Source organism: Erinaceus europaeus, chromosome 2 (genome assembly GCF_950295315.1).
Source record: "Erinaceus europaeus chromosome 2, mEriEur2.1, whole genome shotgun sequence".
Taxonomy (NCBI): domain Eukaryota; kingdom Metazoa; phylum Chordata; class Mammalia; order Eulipotyphla; family Erinaceidae; genus Erinaceus; species Erinaceus europaeus.
In genome coordinates this window covers 138,361,332-138,385,287 of record NC_080163.1, presented here as the reverse complement: position 1 = coordinate 138,385,287, position 23,956 = coordinate 138,361,332, and the positions used below count along the sequence as shown (strand labels likewise).

The 23,956-nt window shown below is 40.0% G+C and overlaps 1 protein-coding gene across 2 annotated transcripts in view; it reads left to right on the top strand.

The window, feature by feature from the left end:
• SNTB2 (syntrophin beta 2) overlaps positions 1 to 23,956 on the top strand; it is a 103,845-nt gene that overhangs the window by 53,818 nt on the left and 26,071 nt on the right. The window contains exons 2-4 of one of the 2 annotated variants that reach the window (XM_060185277.1): positions 5,036 to 5,249; positions 13,532 to 13,742; positions 20,528 to 20,670. In XM_060185277.1, the coding sequence (XP_060041260.1) occupies positions 5,036 to 5,249; positions 13,532 to 13,742; positions 20,528 to 20,670 (568 nt within the window). The remainder of the gene's footprint in view (positions 1 to 5,035; positions 5,250 to 13,531; positions 13,743 to 20,527; positions 20,671 to 23,956) is intronic. The other variant, XM_060185278.1, reaches the window with a different exon arrangement.

The window sequence follows — 23,956 nt, the reverse complement described above, 5'->3', positions numbered from 1 at the left end:
GCTACCTTGTTCTGCTCTCTCAGCATGGAATGCTTCTCTCATACCCACATACTCATGAGTTAATAAAACATAGTCTTTTTTTTTTTTCCTTCTTAGAGCACTCCTCAGCTCTGGCTTGTGGTGGTGGTAATGGTGGTACTGAACCTGGGACCTGGGGGCCTCAGACATATGAGTCTGTTTGCATAACCACTATGCTATTTCCCTACTTAAAGGTTCTTTCCTAACCACTGTGATATTAAAGAATCATTTAGAATGTCTTTAATACCATCCAGTTTTGTAGCTCAGTATCTGGTATACTGCCTTAAATGTTCAAAAAGCAAGTCTCTGCTATTTGCAGTGACTGGAAACTGTAGGAATTTCTGCCAATGTTTTCGTGATCTAATCTGCCCTTGAAAGTACAAGACTAAAGAATGTATTGAGATGCCTGAGTCAGCCACTGAAGGGATATGCTGGCTGCACCCTTCCTCATTTTTCTAGGGTGAAAAAATCTCCTTAGTGACCTGAAGCAACTAGGCTTTTTGTTTGTTTTCTTATTTTTTTATTAGATAGGATATAGAGAAATTAAAAGAGGAGGGGAAATATATATATATGTATATATGTATATATATATATATATTTCACTGCTCGTGAAGCATTTTTTCATACCTCTGATGGCATTTTGGTTCTTTTTTTGAAATACTTTCTTTTTTTATATTTATTTATTCCCTTTTGTTGCCCTTGTTTTATTGTTGTAGTTATTATTGTTGTCGTTGTTGTTGGATAGGACAGAGAGAAATGGAGAGAGGAGGGGAAGACAGAGAGGGGGAGAGAAAGACAGACACCTGCAGACCTGCTTCACTGCCTGTGAAGAGACTCCCTTGCAGGTGGGGAGCCGGGGCTTGAACTGGGATCCTTATGCTGGTCCTTGTGCTTTGTACCACGTGCGCTTAACCAGCTGCGCTACAGCCCGACTCCCTTTTTTTTTTTAAAGATTTTATTTATTTATTAATAAGAAAGACAGGAAGAGAGAGAAAGAACCATACATCACTCTGGTACATGTGCTGACAGGGATTGAACTCAGGACCTCACTCTTGAGAGTCCAGTGCTTTATCCACTGCCCCATCTCCCAGACCACCCTTTTGGTTCTTCTGTTCATATCCTCTCCCCACTTTTGGATAGGGTTATTTTTTCTTCATTTGTTTTGTTTTTGTTGTCGTTGCTAAGTTTGGTGAGCTGTTTATATATTTTATTTATTAGCCTTTTGTGTGATATATGGCATGTAAATATCTCCCATTCAATGTATCTGATTTTTCAAACAAGACCATGGTCATGTCTCACATGACAATAGTTGTAAGTCATGTCTTTTTTTTTTTTTTTTCCTCCTCCAGGGTTATTGCTGGGCTCGGTGCCTGCACCATGAATCCACCGCTCCTGGAGGCCATTTTTTTTTTCCCCTTTTGTTGCCCTTGTTGTAGCTTCGTTGTGGTTATTATTATTGCCCTTGTTGATGCAATTCGTTGTTGGATAGGACAGAGAGAAATGGAGAGAGGAGGGGAAGACAGAGAAGGGGAGAGAAAGATAGACACCTGCAGACAAGCTTCACCGCCTGTGAAGCGACTCCCCTGCAGGTGGGGAGCCGGGGGCTCGAACCGGGATCCTTACGCCGGTCCCTGCGCTTTGCGCCACATGCGCTTAACCCACTGCGCCACCGCCCGACCCCCAGTAAGTCATGTCTTAATAAATTAGTATTTTATATTGGTCGTAACATTGAACATAAGAAAGTTTCCTGACTGTTAAAATTACTTGGAGTAGGGGGATTACTTGTGTGTGTGTGGGAGGTGGCTATTGTTAATAGAAATACCTTATCTTGACTATGCTTTATTTTTGTACTTCTTTTATTAAGAGTGTAATGATCTGTTTACATAGCTGTTTTCTCTACCAGACTAGATTTTCATTGAGGGTAGGTCCATGCTTGACGTACCTTTGTGCATTCAGTAGGTAGTCTTACCCCTGACAGTTGGTAAATAGCTAATAAATGCCGATTGAGTTGAACTGAATTTAGCTAGAGACACTTAGTTTAATCTGGAGAAGAGGGAGATATATAATCTTGGTCTTCAATATTTGAACGATTCTCATGTGTTTGAGATTGTTTATTCTCTGTGGCTTCAGTAGATAGCCAACTAATGGGTAAAATTTTCAAAAAGTTCCTTAATGTTAGGAATCATCTAAAGCTAGATGGTGCTCTCAGGAGGTATTGAATCTATCACTGGTAGACTTATTTAAAAAAAAAAAAAATTGTATTTATTTATTTTCCCTTTTGTTGCACTTTTTTTTTATTATTGTAGTTATTATTGTCATTGTTGTTAGAAAGGACAGAGAGAAATGGAGAGAGGAGGGAAAGACAGAGAGGGGGAGAGAAAGACAGACACCTGCAGACCTGCTTCACCGCTGTGAAGCGACTCCCTGCAGGTGGGGAGACAGGGGCTAGAACAGCGATCCTTACACGGGTCCTTGTACTTTGAGCCATGTGCGCTTAACCTGTTGCACTACCACCCGACTCCAACTAGACTTATTAATGGCTGACCAACTTTAAGTCTTTAATTAATCCTTCACTCACTTACTTAGATTACTGAGCAGTACTGTTCATGGCCTTGGATGCCAAGATTGAATAAGTCATAATTACTGCTCTTAGGGACTCACAACAGCAAAATACTAGAAATACTGAAGAAGGATTTCAACCCTCAGTTCTAAGAGGTCATTATAAAACTGTAATGTTAACACCCTGGACACAGTACAGAAAAAGCTGTTGAGGTTCCTTCTTTCCATTCTTCTTTCCTTCCTTTCCCTCTTCATTTCTTTCTTTCTTTTTACCAGAACACTGCTCATCTCTTGCTTATGGTGGTACTGGGATTTTTGAGCCTCAGGCATGAGAGTCTTTTTTCTTTTTCTTTTTCTTTTGGAATATTTATTTTATTTATTTATTCCCTTTTGTTGCCCTTGTTTTATTGTTGTAGTTATTATTGTTGTTGTTGTTGTTTGATAGGACAGAGAGAAATGGAGAGAGGAGGGGAAGACAGAGAGGAGGAGAGAAAGATAGACACCTGCAGACCTGCTTCACCGCCTGTGAAGCGACTCCCCTGCAGGTGGGGAGCCGGGGTTCGAACCGGGATCCTTATGCCGGTCCTTGTGCTTTGCGCCACCTGCGCTTAACCCGCTGCGCTACAGCCCGACTCCCATGAGAGTCTTTTTGTGTAACCATATACTACCTACCCCCATCTGAGGAGGTAACTTTTTTTTTTTTTAAAGAGGTAACTCTTAAGTAGAGTTGACTACACAGACAATGGGAAAAGGAGTCAAAAGTGGAGGGAACAACACATACAAAAATACAGAAGTTAGAAATTTTAGAGTAAACCTAGAAATGAGATCATCCTTTTCTTTCTGGTTTATTTCACTTAACATGACTCCTTCAAGTTCCGTCCAAGATAATAGAAAAGGAGATTATCATTTCTTATAGCTTAGTATTGCTCCATATATGCCACAACCCTCTCAACCACTCACCTGTCAAAACTTAGACTTGGTGGAGTGTATTACAACAAAAGACTTTAGAATAGTGGAAAATGGGGCAAGAGGTCATCGATGATTCAGTATATAATGGTGAAGAGACTTGGGTTAGTGGCAGGAGTGTTGTGCTGACCCCACTCATGGGGAGATAAGAAATTATACCCAGGGCCCAGGCGATGGTGCACCTGGTTAATCACACAAATTACAATGCGCAAGGACCTGGGTTCAAGCCCCTGGTCCCCACCTGCAGGGGGAAAGCTTCACAAATGTTGAAGCAGGGCTGCAGGTGTCTATCTCCCTCTCTACCTCCTCCCCCTCTCAATTTCTCTCTGTCTCTGTCCAATAATAAATTTTAAAAATTAAAAATATTTTATTTATTTTCCTTTTTTGTTGCCCTTGTTTTTATAGGACAGAGAAATTGAGAGAAGGGAAAGACAGAGGGGGACAGAAAGATAGACACCTGCATACCTGCCTCACCGCTTGTGAAGCGACTCTCCTGCAGGTGGGGAGCCTGAGACTGGAACTGGGATCCTTATGCGGGTCCTCTAGTTTCTCGCCACGTGCACTAACCCACTGCGCTACAGCCCAACCCCCATAAATTAAAATTTTTTAAAAGAAAAAAATATATTTTTCTTAAAGAGAAATTATATAAAAGAAAGGAAGGGAGGCATCAACTACTGTCTTGTAAACCACTATTTCCCCAGTAAAATGATTTAAATTTTTGTATAGTAGTGATAATTTTTTAGTTGTCTTTGTTTATTGAATAGAGACAGCCATAAATTGAGAGGAAGGAGAGAGTAGAGAGGAAGAGAAACAGAGAGACACCTGCAGCATTGCTTCACCAATCACAAAGCTTTCCCCCTGCAGGTGGGGATTGATGGCTTGAATCCAGGTCCTTGCACATTTGTAACATGTGCTCTCAAGCAGGTGTGCCACCACCCAGCCCCTCATAGTGATAATTCTCATTTAGATCATATCCCCTTTAGTGACTCCCTAGTTGTAAGATTCTGTGTGCTAGCTCTTTAACAGAATATTTCTTCACGGGGGTCGGGCGGTGGCGCAGTGGGTTGAGCGCATGTGGTGCAAAGCACAAGGACCATCGTAAGGATCCCGGTTCGAGTCCCCGGCTCCCCACCTGCAGGGGCGTCGCTTGACAAGCGGTGAAGCAGGTCTGCAGGTGTCTATCTTTCTCTCCCCCTCTCTGTCTTCCCCTCCTCTCTCCATTTCTCTCTGTCCTATCCAACATGGAACAACATCAACAATGGCAATAATAGTAACCACAAGGAGGCTACAACAAAAGGGGGGGAAATGGCCTCCAGGAGCGGTGGATTCATGGTGCAGGCACTGAGTCCAGCAATAACCCTGGAGGAAATAAATAAATAAATAAAAGAATATTTCTTCACTTAAACCAGATTATTATATGTATATTGTGTGTTTTAGTTGTAGTTCATAAGAAGCAAAAATACTGATCTCCTTCTTTGATTTTTGTTTATAGTCAAGTTCATCCGAGAAGTAACACCATATATCAAGAAGCCATCATTAGTATCAGACCTGCCATGGGAAGGTGCAGCTCCCCAGTCACCAAGCTTTAGTGGCAGTGAGGACTCTGGCTCTCCAAAACACCAGAACAGCACTAAGGACAGGAAGGTCATCCCTCTCAAAATGTGTTTTGCTGCTAGAAACCTAAGTATGCCGGATCTGGAAAACAGGTGAGCTCTATCTAAATGAGGGGGAACAATTTACTTAGAGCTTTACAAATTTACAGACATGTTGCCATAGTACTTCTAGCTATAAGTGTGTATGACTCTGTAGACTAAAGCTTGAAAGGAGCACATCAATCTGAGATGAGAAAATGTCTTCGGAGTTTCATATATAAATTATTTCACACATGTATGTACATGTGTAGAAAAAAATTGTAAGTTTGGATAGATATACAAGCTTGTTCATAGCATCTGGGGAAATATCTCAGCTGGTGAAGAAACTTAAAATTCTCATGCCTATTCCTCCTGGTTCAATTTTCTTTTTTTTTTTTGCCTCCAGAGTTATTGCTGGGCCTCAGTGTGTGCACTACGAATCCACTGCTCTTGGAGGCCATTTTTTTTCCATTTTGTTGCCCTTGTTGCCATGGAGAGGAGGGGAAGGCAAAGAGGGGGAGAGAAAGATAGACACCTGCAGACCTGCTTCACCGATTGTGAAGCGATCCCCCTGCAGGTAGGGAGCTGGGGGCTGAACCTGGATCCTTCCTCTGGTCCTTGCACTTCACGCACTTAACCCAGTGCACCACTGCCCGGCCCCCTTAGCTCTGGTTTATGGTGGTGCAGGGGATTGAATCTGTGACTTCAGGGCCTCAGCCATGAGAGTCTCTTTGCATAACTATTAGGCTATCTAACCCTAACCCCCCTTGTTCAGTTTCTAGAGTCACATGTACTAGAGTGGTGCCTGACTTCTCACATATGAAACTAATAAGATGTAAATTTCTTTAAAAAAGAAGATTATCTTTGTTTATTAACACAAGACAGAATCAGAGCATCACTGTAGTATATGGAATACTGGGAATTGAATTTGGGACCTCAGCAGCCTACTCCCTGCGCCACCCCTCTAGCCCAAAATGAAAATTTCTTAGGAAGATAAAAGGAACTGACAAGATGATTTATTTGGATTGTGGGTTTGCTTTGTCATGGGCATGACCTAGGTTTAAGCCTCACTAATGCACTGAAGGATGCTTCAGTGTTGCAGGATCTTGCTGTCTGTCTCTCTCTTTTAAGATTTTGTTCTTTTTAAAAATCATTTATTTGTTTATTATTGGATAGACACAAAGAGAAATTGAGAGGGGAGAGAGGGGGAATAGAGAGAGGTAAAGAGGCAGTGAAACACCTGCAGGCCTGCTTCATCACTTGTGAAGCTTTCCTCTTGCTGGTGGGGACCAGGGGCTTGACCCTGGGTTCTTGCACACTGTAATGTGAGTGCTTAACCAGATATACCATTGCCTGGCCCCTCTCCTTTCTTTCTTCCCCTTTCTTTCTCCTCCTTTCTTTCTCTCTTTCTTTCTTTCTTTCTTTCTCTCTTCCTTTCTTTCTTCCTCCATTTCTCTCTTTTTCCCTTTCTCTCTTTCTTCCTCCCTCCCTTCTTTCCTTCCTTCCTTCATTTATTTCTATTTTATAAAGCAGAGAACATGATCAAGTACACTCTGCTGGGTAAGCTATCTCCCAACCACCTAAAAATCTTTTTTTTTTTCTATTTGCATCCAGGGTTATCTCTGGGGCTCTTTGCCAGCAATACAAATCTAAAACTCCTGATGGCCATTTTTTTCTTTTTTTGAATAGGTCAGACAGTTGAGAGGGAAGGGGGAGACAGAGAGGGAGAGAAAAAGACGCCTGCAGACCTGTGTCACTGCTTGTAAAGCATCCCCTCTGCAGATGGGGAGCTGCAGGTTCAAACCCAGATCCTTCTGGATCCTTGCACGGGTCATTGTGCTTCGTACTATGTGTGATTAACCAATTCTTATTACGTGTGTTTAACTGGGTGCACTACCACCGAACCTTCTTAAGATTAACCTTAGTTACTTATAATTAGGGGTTTGTATTCATGTTATGTAATCTAACATTTTATTGATTACTTTTCATTAAAGAAATTATAAAAAACAAGGGCAACAAAAGGGAAATAATAATAAAAAATAAATTAAAAGTTTAAAAAAATTTTAAAAAAATTATAAAATGAGAAGCTACTTTAATGACTATTTTTATTGTATTTATTTATTAATGGAAAAATAGTGAGAGAACCAGAGCACCACTGCAGTATATACTATGTCAAAACTGAACTCAAGACCTCAAGCTTCTAAGGCCAGTATTTTAGCCTCTGTGCAACCTCCTGGGCCACTAGTTTAATGACCATCTGAGTAGTTGCTCTGAAGAGAGCTATTAATTCATCAAAAGGATTATAACAGAGGTGATTCTACCTTTTTACAATTTTAATAGAATTTTTATGATTAAGTTAATATTGGTTTATAAGACTCTAGCTTTTAATGCAAAATTTTATTGTTTTATAGTGTAAGGTATGATTTTAACTCTCCCCATAAAATATATAGCTGATTTTCTGCTAAAGAATATAATAATATATGTTTATGCATATATATTATACAGATATAATCAGAACTACTTTTTTTTTAACTTAAGGCTTTCTTAATCCATTATTTTTATTCTCATTTTATTTATTTATTTATTTTTTATTTTGCCTCCAGTGTTATCGCTGGAGCTCGGTGCCTGCAATATGGATCCATTGCTCCTGGGGGCCATTTTTTTTTTCCATTTTTGTTGCCCTTGTTGTAGTGGTTATTGTTGTTTTTGAATAGGACAGAGAGAAATGGAGAGAGATGGGGAAGACAGAGAGGAGGAGAGAAAGATAGACACCTGCAGACCTGTGAAGCATCTCTCCCTGCAGGTGGGGAGCCAGGGGCTCAAACTGGGATCCTTATGCCAGTCCTTATGCTTTGTGACATATGCACTTAACCTGCTGCGCTACCGCCCGACTCCCTTGGGTAGAGTCTTATGACTGCTGTTTGTTAATACACAACTGCGAACAATCTGAATTTCAAAAAAAGCTTTAAGAATCAGCTATAAAATGTCTTTCTGCATAACCTTAATACTGTTTCCCCAGCCAAGCTAAAGTAGAATATATATTTATTTTTTACCAGAGCACTGTTCAGCTCTGCCTTATGGTAGTACAAGGGATTGAACCTGGGACTTTGGAGCTTCAGGCATGAATGTTTTTTGCATAACCATGATGCTATCTCCCATCATTTTTCTGAAGACAGTTTTTGCTGCCTTGAAATAATGTCATCAGCCCCTGCATCACCTATCAAAGAAAAACAATTTACAGGCATATGTATCTTGAAATAACTCTCATTTTTGCACCTTTTCAAAACACTTTACAATTTCAGGTATTATTGTCATACTAAATATGGCATATATTTAGTCTCATTTGAATTCTGGTCAGTCTGCCTTTTTTTTTTTAAAAGATTTTATTTATTCATGAAGACAGAAAGAGGGAGGGAGGGAGGGAGGAGAGAGAGAGAGAGAGAGAGAGAGAGAGAGAGAACCAGACATCACTCTGGTACATGTGCTGCCGGGTATTGAACTCTGGACTTCATGCTTGAGAATCTAATGCTTCATCCACTGTGCCACCTCCGGACATGCCTTTTTTTAAAAAAAATTTTTTAAATCTTTATCTGTTGGATAGAGACAGTCAGAAATTGAGAGGGAAGGGGGTGATAGAGAGGGAGAGAGACAGAGACACACCTGCAGCACTGTTTCACCACTTGTGAAGCTTTCCTCCTGTAGGGGGGGGGGGACCAGGGGCTCGAACCTGGGTCTTTACACACTGTAACATGTGTGCTCAACCAGGTGCGCCACCACCTGGCCCTGCCTTTTTTTTTTTTTTTTTGCCTCCAGGGTTATCACTGGGGCTTATTGTGGGCATTATGAATCCACCACTCCTGGCAGCCATTTTTCCTTCTTTTTCTTCTTCTTCTTCTTCTTCTTTTTTTTTTTTCTATTTTATTCAGTAGAACAGTAAGAAATTGAGAGAGGAGAGGTAGATAGAGATACAGAGAGAGAGACTTGCAGACCAGCTTCACTGCTTGTGCAGTGTCCCCTGCTGTAGGTGGGGGAAAGGGGGCTCAAACCAGGGTCCTTGTGCACTATTTCCACTACTGAGTGCACCACCACTTGGTGGGCACCCCCCACTTTTTTTCTTTCTTTTTTTTTAATCAGAGTACTGCTTAGCTCTAGGGTATCCTGGAACCTTGGAGTATCAGGTGTAAAAGTTGTTTGCATGTTCATTACGCTATCTCTCTGTCTTCGTCTATCTTTTCTCTTTTTTTTTAAAGATTTTTTTTTTTTTTTTTTACCAGAGCACTGCTCAGCTCTGGCTTATGGTGGTACAGGGGATTGAACCTGGGACTTTGGAATCTCAGGCATGAAAGTCTCTTTGCATAACCATTATGCTATCTACCCCTGCCCAGTCTATCTTTTCTATCATGCTCCTCACCACCCTACCAGGGTTGGGTTATCAATGAAACTGTGACTGCATGATGACTCCACTGTTTCCAGCATCCATTCTCTTTTCTTTTCTGAAGGAGAAAGAGAATGGAAAAGGGAGAGAAGAGAAGAGATACCTGTAGCTCTGCTCTGTCCCCTGCAGGTGAAGATTGGGGGTTTAAGTCCCAGTCCTCAAGCATGGTAAATGTGTGTGCTCTAACAGGTGCACCAAAGCCTGGATCCTAGTCTATCTTTTCTTTTTTTTAATCTTTTTTTTTTATTATTTTATTTATTTATTGGAGAGAGACAGCCAGAAATGGAGAGGGAAGGGGGAGATAGAGAGGGAGAGAGACAGAGAGACATCTGCAACCCTGCTTCACCACTTGTGAAGCTTTCCCCCTGCAGGTAAGGACCAGGGACTCAAACCCAGGTCCTTATGCACTGTAACATGTGCACTCAACCCGGCACCACCTGGCCCCCCAGTCTATCTTTTCATAAACACTTACTGATCACCTACTGTTATGCCAGACATTGTACAAGGCAGTGGAGTTGCAGCTACAGTGGTTTTTAAAAAAGAAAAGAAAAGAAAAAAGATAGAAAAGAAAGTCTTTGCTCATACTGAGCTTCTAGTCTAGTGGAGAGAGCAGAGGATTAACAATGAACCCAGGGGTTAAAGATATATCTCACAGGGTACTGCATGTATCTTACCATGTTTGTGGCCCAAGTTTAAGCTTTGGCACCATATAAGCTATTGCACCAGGGAAATTTCTGGTGCTATCATGTCTCTCCCCCTTTCTCTGAGTGAAAAAATTGGCCCAGGAGTGGTGATGTCATGCATACATAAGGCCATGGCTTCACAAAAAGAATATGAAATTACAGGTTAAGGGTCAGGTAGTAGCACACCCTGTTGAGCACATATGTTACCAAACACAAGGACCCGGGTTCCTGCCTCCACTCCCCACCTGCAGGGGAGATGCTGCATGAGCAGGGAAACAGATCTGCAGGTATCTGTCTTTCCTCCCCCTCCCCACCTTCTCCTCTACTCTCAATTTCTCTCTGGTATCTGTCTTTCCTCCCCTCCCCACCTTCCCCTCTACTCTCAATTTCTCGCTGTTCTATCAAAATAAAATAGAAAGAGGAAAAAAAAAAAGGCCTCTGGGAGTAGTGGATTCATGAGCTGGCACTGAGCCCCAGTGATAACCCTGGTGGCAATTAAAAACAAACAAAAAAAATTATAGGTTAAAATAAAAATGTAATGACTACCTTAAAATATACTCTTCAGGTGAGAATAGCAAAGGACTGAAAAAGAGGCTTCTGTACTTCTGGGTCACACATAGTATTATGATAAATTTATTGATCCTAGCTCTGTGGTACCTACTTACTCATTCAACAACCTGCCCTCCCTCTGGAGGCCTAGCCATTAGTTTATGGCTTCAAAGTTCTAGGGAAATAATCAAAAAGTTGTAGAAAACAGCCAAATTATAAGATTGGTGAACATCTCAAACACACAACACAAAATCCAAACCTGAAAGTTCTTATTATGAGGGAATCTTTTGATAACTAGTAATAAGCTATTTGTAAGTAACAGTTCTTTTTTAAATTTTATATTTATTTATCAATGATAAAGATAGGGGGAGAGAGAGAAAAACCAGACATCACTCTGGTACATGTGCTGTCGGGGAATTGAACTTGGCACCTCATGCTTGAGGGTCCAATGCTTTATCCACTGCGCCACCTCCTGGACCACAGTAACAGTTCTGATATTTTAAAACATTTATTTATAAGGAGAGAGAGAGAGAGAGAAAGAGAGAGAGAGATATCACAAACCAAGGCATTACTTTGTCTCATGTGATGCTAAGGATTAAACTCAAGACCTGTTTGAAAGTTCAAAGCTTTATCCACTTCCTGAGCAGCTCTGATAATTTTTTAATCATTTTATTGTTCTATAGTTTCTCACTTTTTTTTTTTTTTTTTACGTCCAGGGTTTTTGCTGGGGCTCAGTGCTGGCACTGCAGCAAATCCACTGCTTCCGGAGACCATTTTTTCCCCATTTTTGTTGCCCTTGTTGTTGTTATTATTGTTATTGTTGTTACTTATGTGATTGTTGTTAGATAGGACAGAGGAAAATTTAGAGAGGAGGGGAAGACAGAGGGGGAAAGAAAGACAGACACCTACAGACCTGCTTCACCACTTGTGAAGTGACTCCCCTGCAGGTGGGGAGCAGAGGTCTGGAACCTGGATCTTTGAACTGGCCCTTGCATTTCATGCCACGTGCGCTTAATCCACTGCACTACTGCCTGGCCCCTTATTTATTTATTTATTTTATTTTATTTATTTCTTTATTGGGGAATTAATGTATTACATTCAACAGTAAATACAATAGTTTGTACATGCATAACATTCCCCAGTTTCCCATTTAACAATACAACCCCCACTATGTCATTTATCATCCTTCATGGACCTGTATTCTCCCCTCCCACCCACCCCAGAGTCTTTTACTTTGGTGCATACGCCAATTCCATTTCAGGTTCTACTTGTGTTTTCTTTTCTGATCTTGCTTTTCAACTTCTGCCTGAGAGTGAGATCATCCCATATTCATCCTTCTGTTTCTGACTTATTTCACTCAACATGATTTTTTCAAGGTCCATCCAAGATCGGCTGAAAATGGTCATTTATTTATTTATTTATTTATTTATTGCCACTGGAGTTATAGCTGGGACTTGGTGCCTACACTGTGAATCCACTGCTCCTGGCAGCCAATTTTTTGTCTTCTTCTTTTAATTTGATAGCACAGAAAGAAACTGAGAAGAGATGGGTAGGCAGAGAGAGACAGACACCTGTACCCCCTGCTTCACTACTACTGACACTTCCTGCTGCAGGTAGGGACCAGGGGTTTGTGCATGGTAACATGTGTACTCAACCAAGTGCACCACTCCCTGGCCCTAAAGTTAAAGATCTTACAACGAACTATTTTTTTTACTTTATCTCAGGGTCTAATTGCATAATGTTTTTAAATTACTACAAACACACACACACACACACACACACACACACACACACACACACACACGCACTTTACTGGGGCAGGTTAATGGTTTACAGTACAGTTGTTGGCACATAGGTACAACTTCTCATCTCCTTGATAGGTGTCTAGGTATCTCCAAGACACCCCCAATCTACTTCCTTTTCCCCCCATCATACACCAGGACCCCAATGCCCCTCCCTCCTACCGTTTTCCCTACTTCCCCTAAGTACTTTGTTCTGGTGTAGTACTCCACAGCTAGTCCAAGTTTCTTTAAATATTTTAAAAATATTTATTCATGAGAGAGAGAGAACACTAAAGCATCACTCTGTTATGTGAGATTCCAGGGGTTGAATTTAAGACCTCTGTTTTTGAATTCAGCACTTTATCCACTATGCCATCTCCTAGGACTAGTCATTTAATGTTGTCCAGACACTAAGAAATAGATCAAAACTTTTTATAAAGAGTAATAATCTTTGGCTAATTTTTCTTTATTTCACACATTGGAAATTTTAGTTTGCTTTTTGCAAGTAATTTTCTTTACCTGGCAATACTTTATACTGGAATTTTCTTAGTGTTCTTTTAAAAATAATAATCCTTTTTACAAAGTATGTATGAGATTCAGAAGGTATGCTTTTCATTCTTTTACATGAAAATTAAAGCAAAGAGAAGTGTTCTGCTATAGACTATACAATATATTCCCTCATCTTAGATTGTTACATTAGCACAGTGGAAGAACAGACCCAGCAGTTAATCATTCTGATGATTATCTTTCCATATGTGATTTTCTTTGGAATTGGGCCCTAAGGAATAAAGAAAAAGTACTCTTATCCTAGAATGTGAAATTAGATTTGCAGTTTTGAGTATTAAACTCTTACAAATTTGATGTCTTCTGATCTATTTTTTCTCTCTCCCTCTCTCTTTTCCCACACAGATTGATAGAGCTACATTCTCCTGATAGCAGGAACACATTGATCCTCCGCTGCAAAGATACAGCCACAGCACACTCCTGGTTCGTAGCTATCCACACCAACATAATGGCTCTCCTCCCACAGGTGTTGGCCGAACTCAATACCATGCTTGGTGCAACTAGTACAGCAGGAGGCAGCAAGGAGGTAAAGCACATTGCCTGGCTGGCAGAACAGGTAAGCTAGGAGACAGACAGGATCTCACTCTTCATTGTTCTGAGTCAGGATAGTTCCTCCATCTCTTTATCTGTGATGTACTTATCATGTAGCCAGGTCCTGGATATCTACCTTACAGATCTTTTGTCAGTCTTTAGTTCTTAAAAGTACCACTTGGTTTTCTGTTGACTTTAACTTATTTGTTAGTAAGAAAGGAGTTGTAGGCAAGAAGCAGAACTCACTCTGGCACATATGATGCCAGGGACTCAATTTGGGGCCTCATGCTAAAGAGACCAATGCTTTCTGTACTACACCACCCCCAAGGGCAGCTCACTGAATTATTCATTGATAATTATCATCTCTATCAGAAGATCTGACTGCCATCATGCTCAGTATCACAATATAACTAAAAAAAGGTTCCTGTTATCATCACTGTCCTTAAAGACTGGATGATTTCCATGATTTTAGACCATGATTAGCATATGTTTTCTGCAAAGGGTTATTTAGTGTCACAACTATTTGACTCTACCATTACAGCAAGAAAACAGTCATAGACAGTAGACATAGTTAGTAGACATGACTGTGTCTTAGTGAAACTTTGTTAACAAGTTCAAGTTGTGGGCTACATTTGGCCCACAGGTTGTAATTTCACATCTCTATCCTAGTCTGTTGATAAAGAACTTCAAAGAAAGCCTGCTGTGGTTTATCCTGCTCTTCAGGAGAACATATGAAATATATAAAATATTTTATTGACCATTACACAAATGGACAATTGAAAAATAAAACCTAAGTAGATAGTAAAGGGATATAGTTGGTAAAGGAAAGAAAGGAAGAACTGACTTTAAATTTGACAAAAAAGAGACTTTAAGTTTTCTTTTCCTTTCTGTCCCTTCACTATCAGTTATACCAGAAGGGGTTAGAAATTAAAAGGTCTGCAGGGATAGATAGTATAATAGTTATGCAAACAAACTGTCATGCCTGAGGCTCCTAAGTCCCAGGTTCAATCCCCCGCACCACCGTAAACCAGAGCTGAGCAGTACTTTGGTTAATTAAAAAAAAAAAAAAAAAAGACTTTTTATAAAGAGTCATATTCTTTGGCTAATTTTTCTTTTCTTTATTTCACACATTGGAAATTTTAGTTTGCTTGAAGTTTTAGTTTGAAAAGAAATCAAAAGGTCTGCACTATGTTTCCATCTCAGTTGTATGTATGTACGTGTTATGTACTTATGTACATATGTACCAGAGCACCGACTTCTGTTGGTACCAGAGACTGAACTTGGGGCCTCAGAACCTTAGGCATGAAGGTTATAACTGCTATGCTATCTCCCCAGCTCTGATTTTATATATATTTGCAAGTTTCTTCTCTTTTTTGAATCATGATTTCCTTATGTGTGTACAGTGGGGCAGAGACTAGGTCACTATCAGTCCAGGAATCTCTAGTTCTTCTTTTTAATTTTTTTTTAATCATCTTTATTTATTGGATAGAGACAGCCAGAAATTGAGAGAGAAGGGGATGACAGAGAGGGAGAGAGAGACACTGCAACACTGCTTGGCCATTTACAAAGCTTTCAGCTCTCCCCCTGCAGGTGGAGACCAGGGGCTCGAACCCAGGTCCTTGTGCATTGTAACACGTGTGCTCAACCAGGTGCACCACCATCCATCCCCAATTTAGTTCTTTTGTTTTCTTCTAAATAAAGTTCCCCAGATCTGTTTCCTTCCCCCCCACCCCAGCCCAGCAGAGCTTCACTTTGGTAGTTCTGGTGGGGCCTGGCAATTTTGTTTTGTAGATTTCTAGGTAATTGTATTGTGGACCAATTTTGAACTCCACTCTAAACTTTTATGAACTTTTCAAATAATAATAAATTAGAATATAGAATTGGAACTGTGATCACTTTTATGAAGAAGCACAGTTAAAACAAGTGGGCTGGGGAGATAGCATTATGGTTATACAAAAGACTTTCATCTCTGTGGCTCTGAGGTCTCAGGTTTAATCGTCAGCACCACCATAAATCAGAACTGAGCAGTGCTCTGTGGCAATTAATATAGCTCACTTAGTATACTTGCTTTGCCATGGGGACAACCCAGGTTTAAGCCCTACCCCCAGCAAACTAAAGGAAGCTTTGGTGCTGTGGTGTCTTTGTATCTATCCATTTCTTTTTATTTGAAAAAGCTGACCTGGAGTGGTAAAGTCCTAGTTATGATTTAAAAAGGAGAGGGAGAAGGGAGAGGGAGAGGGAAAGGGAAAGGGGGAGAGAGAGAGAGAGAGAGAGAGAGACTGAGACCTAAGCACCAAAGCATCACTCCACCATCTATGGAGTTGCCTTGATGCTACTCATGGTGCTCCTGTGTGCTGAGGGTTGAACCTTCAACCTAATGCATGGAAGATATAATATCTACCTGTTGAGACTTTTTTTTTTTTTTTTTTACTAGAGCACTGCTTAGCTCTGGCTTATGGGGGTGGAGGGGGGTGGGACTTCGGAGCCTCAGGTGTGAGAATCTCTTTTTGCATAACTATGTGCTATCTACCCCCACCCACTGTTGAGACATCTACATACTAAAACAAGTTTTTTGTTTTTTTTTTAAGATTTTTTTGAGAGAGAAGAAGAAAGAGCAAAAAATCAGGCATGGCTCTGGCAGTTGTAATACTGGAGGTTGAACTCTGATTCTTGTGCTTGAGCTTCCAATAGTACTTTGTGTACTATGCCACCTCCCAGGTAGCCAAAGCAAGGTGTTTTTTTTTGTTTTTTTTTCCTCCAGGCTTATTGCTGGAGTTCAGTGCCTACACTATGAATCCACTGCTCTTGAAGGCTATTTTTTCCCTTTTTTTTTTTTTTTTTTTGTTGTTCCTGTTGTTGGATAGGACAGAGAGAAATTGAGAGAGGAGGGGAAGACATAGGAGAGGAAGAGAAAGACACCTGATGATGATCTGCTTTACTGCTTTTGAAGTGATCCAGCTGCAGGTGGGGAGCCGGGGGCTGGAACCAGGAGCCTCGCTGGAGGGTCCTTGTGCTTCGCACTATGTATGTTTAACCCAGTATGCTGCCGCCCGGCCCCCAAAGCAAATATTTTTAAGCATTTGAGTATTGATTAGAAAAACCAACCTAGCCAAAGAAAGATTTCTTTTCACAGTCTCTACTTTGTCCCTGATAGTCCCCAAAATGTTTAAATCAGGGTTAATAGGATGGTTTATTTTATTTTTCCTCTGTTTTCTATTGTAATAGTAAAATAAAGGATATGGTCTGGAACAATGGAAAGGGCATTGAAATCTCAAGCACAAGGTCCTGATTCTGAATCTCATATTGCACATATCAGTGATGTTCTGTTTTTCTCTCTCCTGTTTCTCATAAACAAATCTTAAAAAAGGAAAAAAATTGTGGTCTGGGAGGTGGCACAGTGGATAAAGCTCTGGACTCTTCCAAGCATGAGGTCCTGAGTTTGATCCTTGGCAGCACATGTACCAGAATGATGTCTGGTTTGTTCGTTCTCTCTCTCACTCTCCTTCTATCTTTCTCATTAATAAAATAATAATAATAATAATAATAAATAATAATAATAAATAAATAAAATCTTTTTTAAAAAAATCAATTTAGGAAATAAACAATGACTTTTTTCTTTCCTTTTTTTTTTTTTACCAGAGCACTGCTCAGCTCTGGTTTATGGTGGTATGGGGGATTGAACCTGGGACTTTTTGGAGCCTCAGGTGTGAGAGCCTTTTTGCATAACCATTATGCTCTTTACTATACCCCAACAATGACTTTTTTAGAACCAGTAAAGTAGCTTAGTAGTGGAACACATACCTGATATGCTAAGACCCAGCCTTCAATTTCCAGCACTACATTAGTAAGACAAACTGTTAGTTCTCTTTTCATTTTCTGTACTTTATGGGGGAGGGGAAGACTAGCAAAATTTGGAGAAGGCTGGTATTTTGCCAGGTATTTTGCATGTGTGGATGTTGAAACACAAGACAACTAAGGCCCTAACATTAGAATACCTTTATCTTTGGCCAAAACCTCAATAGCAGAGCCCCCAAGGCTACTTGCACTGATACCACAGCCGAAAACACATACTATATATAGCAGGCAGAATTTTAGCTCCAGTGAAAGCTAATAGTACCCTTGTAAGTTAAGGAAAGGAGGCAAACAGAAAGACTTAAATTGAGGTTTCATTTTTCTCTAGTAGTAAGTGGAAGAGGAGAAATACAGTCTTTAAGAAAAAATAAGGAGTTTAGATTTTAAAAGAATAAACAGTTTTAAAACATTTTTTGTGCTGGCAAACTAGCTTTCTTGTTATTGGGCTGCTTTGCCACATGCCTAACCCAGGTTTCAGACCAACCCCCTTTTCATTGAAGGAAACTTTGCTGCTATGGTCACTTTCTCTGTCTCTTTCTCTCTTTTGCTCTGCTTCTCTCCCTCTCTTTCTCTTTAAAAATAAAATAATTCTAGGAGTCCGGTGGTAGCGCAAAGGGTTAAGCACCCATGGCGTGAAGCACAAGGACTGGCGTAATCATCCTGGTTTGAGCCCCAGCTCCCCACCTGTAGGGGAGTCCCTTCACAGGTGGTGAAGCTGGTCTGCAGGTGTCTATCTTTCTCTCCCCGCCCCATGTCTTCCCCACCTCTCTCCATTTCTCTCTGTCCTATCCAACAACGACAGCAAAAACAACAACAATAATAACTACAACAATAAAAAACAAGGGCAACAAAAGGGAAAATTAAAAAAATAATAAAATAATTCTTTAAAAAACTCAAAATTGCATATTATTTTATTTTCATTAGCAATTTTCCTTTCATCTAATTTCTTCTTTAGGAAAAAAATGCATTTAACTTGGTTTTTTTCAAGTGCATACACTCTAATCATCAAAATCTCCCTCATAATTTAGGGGGGGAAACAATTTTTTTAACCTGAACACTGCTCAGCTCTGGCTTATGGGGGTGCAGGGGATTTAACTTGGGACTTTGGAGCCTCAGGCATGAGAGACTCTTTGCATAACCATTATGCTATCTACCTTCCCCTTTTAAAAAGAAAATCATTTGAGAGTCGGGCTGTAGTACAACGGGTTAAGGAGACATGGCACAAAGCACAAGGGCCGACTTAAGGATCCCGGTTCGAGCCCCCGGCTCCCCACCTGCAGGGTGGTTGCTTCACAGGCGGCGAAGCAGGTCTGTAGGTGTCTATCTTTCTCTCCCCCTCTCTGTCTTCCCCTCCTCTCTCCATTTCTCTCTGTCCTATCCAACAACGACAACAATAATAACAACAACAATAAAACAGCAAGGGCAACAAAAGGGAATAAATATTTAAAAAATAATAAATAAAACAAAGTCATTTTACAACGGGCAGCAAAAAAAAAAAATCAAATAATTTGTGCTGGAGAGGTAGCTCATAGGGTGGATTGTCTTCATCGCTCTATGTTTGGCCCAGGTTTGAGCCTGAGCACCACATAAGAGGTGCTGTGGTAATGGAGGATGCTTTGGTACTGTGGTGTCTTTCCCTCTCTCTGTCTCCATCAAAATAAAAGTGACTCAGAATTGTGAATCATGCTTGCATGAGGCCCTGGTTCCACACATACACAAAAATTATTATTTTAACCCTCTGCAAGGACAGGTTTTATATTTTGCACTATTTCATTATTGGAATATTATTCTTGGGCTAGAGTGGTACTCTATTCTCTCTGTCTTTCTTCCTTTCTCAATCTCTCTCAAATTTTACTTATTAATGAGAGAAGAGGAGAGAAAGAGAAAGAAAAAACAAAAACATTAGGGGCTTGGTGGTGGCGTACCTGGTTGAGTACAAATGTTACAATGCACAAGGACCCAGGTTCGAGCCCCCAGTCCCTACCTACAAAGGGGAATGCTTTGCGAGTGGTGAGGCAGTGCTGCAGGTGTCTCTCTGTCTCTCTTCCTCTTTATCACACCCTTCCCTCTCTGTTTCTGACTGTCTCTATAAAATAAATAAAGATAATAAGAAAAAAGAAAAACAAACAAAAAAACCCAGATCATCACTCAGGTATATATACCTCTGGACCCCATACTGCCCAGCCCATTGCTTTATCCACTGCACCATCTCTCAGGTGCAGATATATAAATATCTGTCTTAGGGGCCTGAGATGTAGCTCATCAATTAGGTTTTGTGCCTTGCCTTGCCCACAGATCAGGTTTGAGCCCTTGTGTCACATGGGAGGTGCTGGAGGAAAGTTTGATATTTTTTCTCTCTGTCTCTTTCTCTGTCTGAATGAAAAATCAGTCTGGATAAGTAAAATTGTGCATGTGTGAGGCCTGCTCCACAGTAAAAGAGAGGTAGATCTTATGATGTGTAAATTACACCAGTAAGTTCTCTTTTAATTAAAAATAAAATTGGAACTTGGAGGATAACACAACAGACCTTCATGCCTGAAGCTCAGAATTCCCAGCTTCCAACTGGAATCTTGAACCAGGATCCTTGTGCTGGTCCTTTTACTTCGCATTATGTGTGTACACTTAATTCGGTGCATTACCTCTGGCCCCTAGATTACTATGTTTTTAATTAGATTAGTTATGATTAGTTATTCTGGAACAGTAAGAAAACTGTCCAGTCACTAGCTAATGCCTATGATTCATTCAGGGAGAGTCTTTTCAAACTATAAAGTCCTACTCATACCTCTCAGTAGATACTTTTTCCAGTTATAAGGATCCTGAGGGGATGTCTCCTATATTAAGGCTAGTAAGATGAGCGGGGTAAATGGAAACCTATTATATTAGTCATCAGTGAGGGAACTTTTATAATTCCTTATCTTTATAGTTAGCTCTGTTTTTTGGATTTCACCACTATAACAGGCAAAACTAGATGGTGGAAGACAACAGTGGAGACCAGTCCTCATGGCTGTGACTGAGAAGGATTTGCTGCTTTATGACTGTATGCCATGGACAAGGGATGCCTGGGCATCACCATGTCACAGCTACCCTCTTATTGCTACAAGGTAAGACTTAAGACAAAAGTAGGAATTTAACCATTTCTTTCTCTGTTTTCTGGAGTTTTGTTTGTTTTCTTTTGTTTTAGTTATGGGGCTTTTGCTGCTCAAGGCCAACTTTTTTCAGATGGGAAGAGACAGAGAGAAAGATACTACAGGGCCAAAACTTTTTTCTGTATAGTGGGACCAGGCTAGAACCTGGTTTGGGCACATGCCAAAGCAAGTACTATGTTCTCTTTTATTCTCTCTGTCTCTACCTAGAAAAAAAGAAAAGAAGTTGTAAAGTACTTTTATAAGTCAGTATTAAAAGCATAAGTTACACAATTTATAGAGAAAGTAGGTGCTACACACCAGGTTGAGCTTTCCTGTTGTAATGCGCAAGGATCTGGGTTTGAGCCCCCTGTCTCCACTTGCAGGGGGAAAGCTTTGCAAGTGATGAGGCAGTGCTGCAGGTGTCTCTTTGTCTCTCCCTCTTTATCACCCCTTCCCTCTCAATTTCTGGCAGTCTCTATCCAATAAATAAATAAAGATAATTTTAAAAAATCTTAAAAAGGAAAGTTTGCTTGTATTTAAAAAATAGGGAAAGATTCTAAATAGCTGTATCCAAAAGAGAAGCATATGGCCAATAAGCACAGTCAGTAAGAGGCTAAATATAAATAGCCACCAGGGGAATGCAAATCAGAACCACTTTCTACCCAGTAGGATAACTATAATTAAAAAGACAGACAGTAGCAAATGTAGACATGGAAGTGGAACTCTGTTACACTGCTAGTGGGAACATAAAATGGGATGTTAATGAGGAAGAGTCTGGCAGTTACTCAAAAGTTTAAGAATATAATCATTATATTAAACAACAATTCCACTCCTAGATTTTATATCCAAGAAAAATGAAAAGATACAAGGGGCCAGGCAGTGGTACATGCACCCATTAAAGTGCACATAGTACTAAGCACAGAGTTCAAGCCCCACTCCCCACATGCAGGCGTGATGCTTCACAAGGGCAAAACAGGTCTACAGGTTTCTCTCTCATCTCTATCTCTCCCTCACCTCTCAATTTCTCTCTATCCTATCCAGTAAAATGGAAAAAAATGGCTGCTAGGAGCAGCGGATTTATAGTGCCAGCACTAAGCTCCAGCAATAATCCTGGAGGCAAATATATATATATATTCACATAGAAACTTGTATATAAATGTTTATTATATGTTTTTTATAGCATTATTCAAAATCTATAGCATGAGAGTATGCTGCTTTGCCATGTGCATGATCCAGGTTTGAGCCCAGTCCCCGCCAAATTAAAGGAAGGTTTAGTGCTATGGTCTTTTTCACTTTCTCCATCCCTTGTCTCTTTCTTAAAAAAAAAAAAAAAAAAAAAAAAAAGCATTATTTGGGAGTCGGGTGGTAGAGCAGCAGGTTAAGCACACAAAGCGCAAGGACTGGTTGAAGGATCCTGGTTTGAGCCCCCCGGCTCCCCACCTGCAGCGGGGTTGCTTCACAGGCAGTGAAGCAGGTCTGCAGGTGTCTTTCTCTTCCCCTCTGTCTTCCCCTCCTCTCTCCATTTCTCTCTGTCTTATCCAACAACAACGACATCAATAACAATAATAATAACTACAACAACAATAAAAAACAAGAGCAACAAAAGGGAAAATAAATAAATAAAATATTTTTTAAAAAAGTTTTCTAAAAAAGCATTACTCACAGCACCTAAACAGCAATGGAAACAAACCATGTGTCCATCAATTGATGAATAAACAAACATGGCAAGTGTATACAGTGGAATATTATTTAGCAGCATAAAAGAATGAATGAGCATAGAGAATATTAGACTAAATGAAAGAAGCCAGACACAAAAGGTGTCATGTTTTATGATTTCATTGACAAGAAATATCCAAGGGTGGGGGAATAGCATAATGGTTATGCAAAGAGACTTTCATGTCTGAGGCTCTCAAGTTCCAGGTTCAATCCCCCACACCGCCATAAGCCAGAGCTGAGCAGTACTCTGGTAAGAAAGAATTAAAAGAAAGAAAGAAAGAAAGAAAGATCCAAAATAGTAGACAGGAATAGAGTGATTGTTGTCATAGAAGTAATATGGACAGGTCAGGAGAAAGAAAGAGTAACTGCTCATGGATAAAGTATTTGTAGTAGATAAAATACTGAAAATAACATGGTAATGGTTGTACAATTTTGAATAGAGTTCAAAATTGTATTCTTTAAATGGGTAAAATATCCACTTAAATACTTTCATGTATGGTATATGAATTGTACCTAAAACTTGTTATAATTTAAACAAAATCAAGAATGTATAATAGAAGGGACTAAAACCAATCCTTGACTCAGCTGAAATCCCTGTTCCATCTCCTAGAAAGTAAGCGGGAACAAGTTACTTATACTTGTGATTATCTTCCCCATAATGCCATGCATTTTTTCATTTGTTAAATGGGCCCTAATGAAATGAAAAGCCTGTATTAAGTAAGTTAGTACTTTAAGATGCCTACAACAGTACTTGCCACATTTTCTTAGCTGCTTTAATTACTATTCATTAAGTGAAAATATGTCAAGGAAGTATAATTAGTTTAATTTGCTCATTGTGAACAGAGAAGCCTAGCTTAATCCTGAAGATTTTATAAGTAGTGAAAGCTTTAATATGAGGCATTCAGATATATTGTTTGGGTCAACTTAGACAATTTGAACTTGACCATTAAATGGGTGGGACTTGTAGCTCTCTACACAGGTTTCTTAATAAAATTAGTTAGTATAACAACAGGAATTCTTTACTTCTTGTTCTAGAAGTACCAGTGGATTAAGAAGAAAAATGAGGCCTGGTGGTGGTGTACCAGGTAGAGTGTACACATCACCAGTGTAAGGACCTGGGTTCAAATCCCTGGTCCCCACTTTCAAGGAGGGGTGGAGGAGAAAACAGAAATAAAAATGATAAATAAATGAGAGGTCTAGTTTGTCCATGTAGCTGTGTCAGCCTAGAGAAACTAGTTTGTTTTTTTCGAGAAATCAGTTTTGTTTTTAATATTTTATTTTAATTAGAAGAGATACGGAAAGAGATATCAAAGCACTGTTCAGCAGTGGTTTATGGTGGTACTAGGGATTGAACATGGGACTTCAGAGCCTCAGGTATGAGAGGGTTTTTTGCATAACCATTATGTTATCTTCCCATCCCCTAGTGAAATCAGTTGAAGACACTGCATGGTAGAATTAAATGGGGTTTAGTCAACTCCTGCCTCCCAGATCGGGTAGCGTATGACCACTGAAAGAAACCAGAGGATGGGGCCAGACCAGAAGTTGC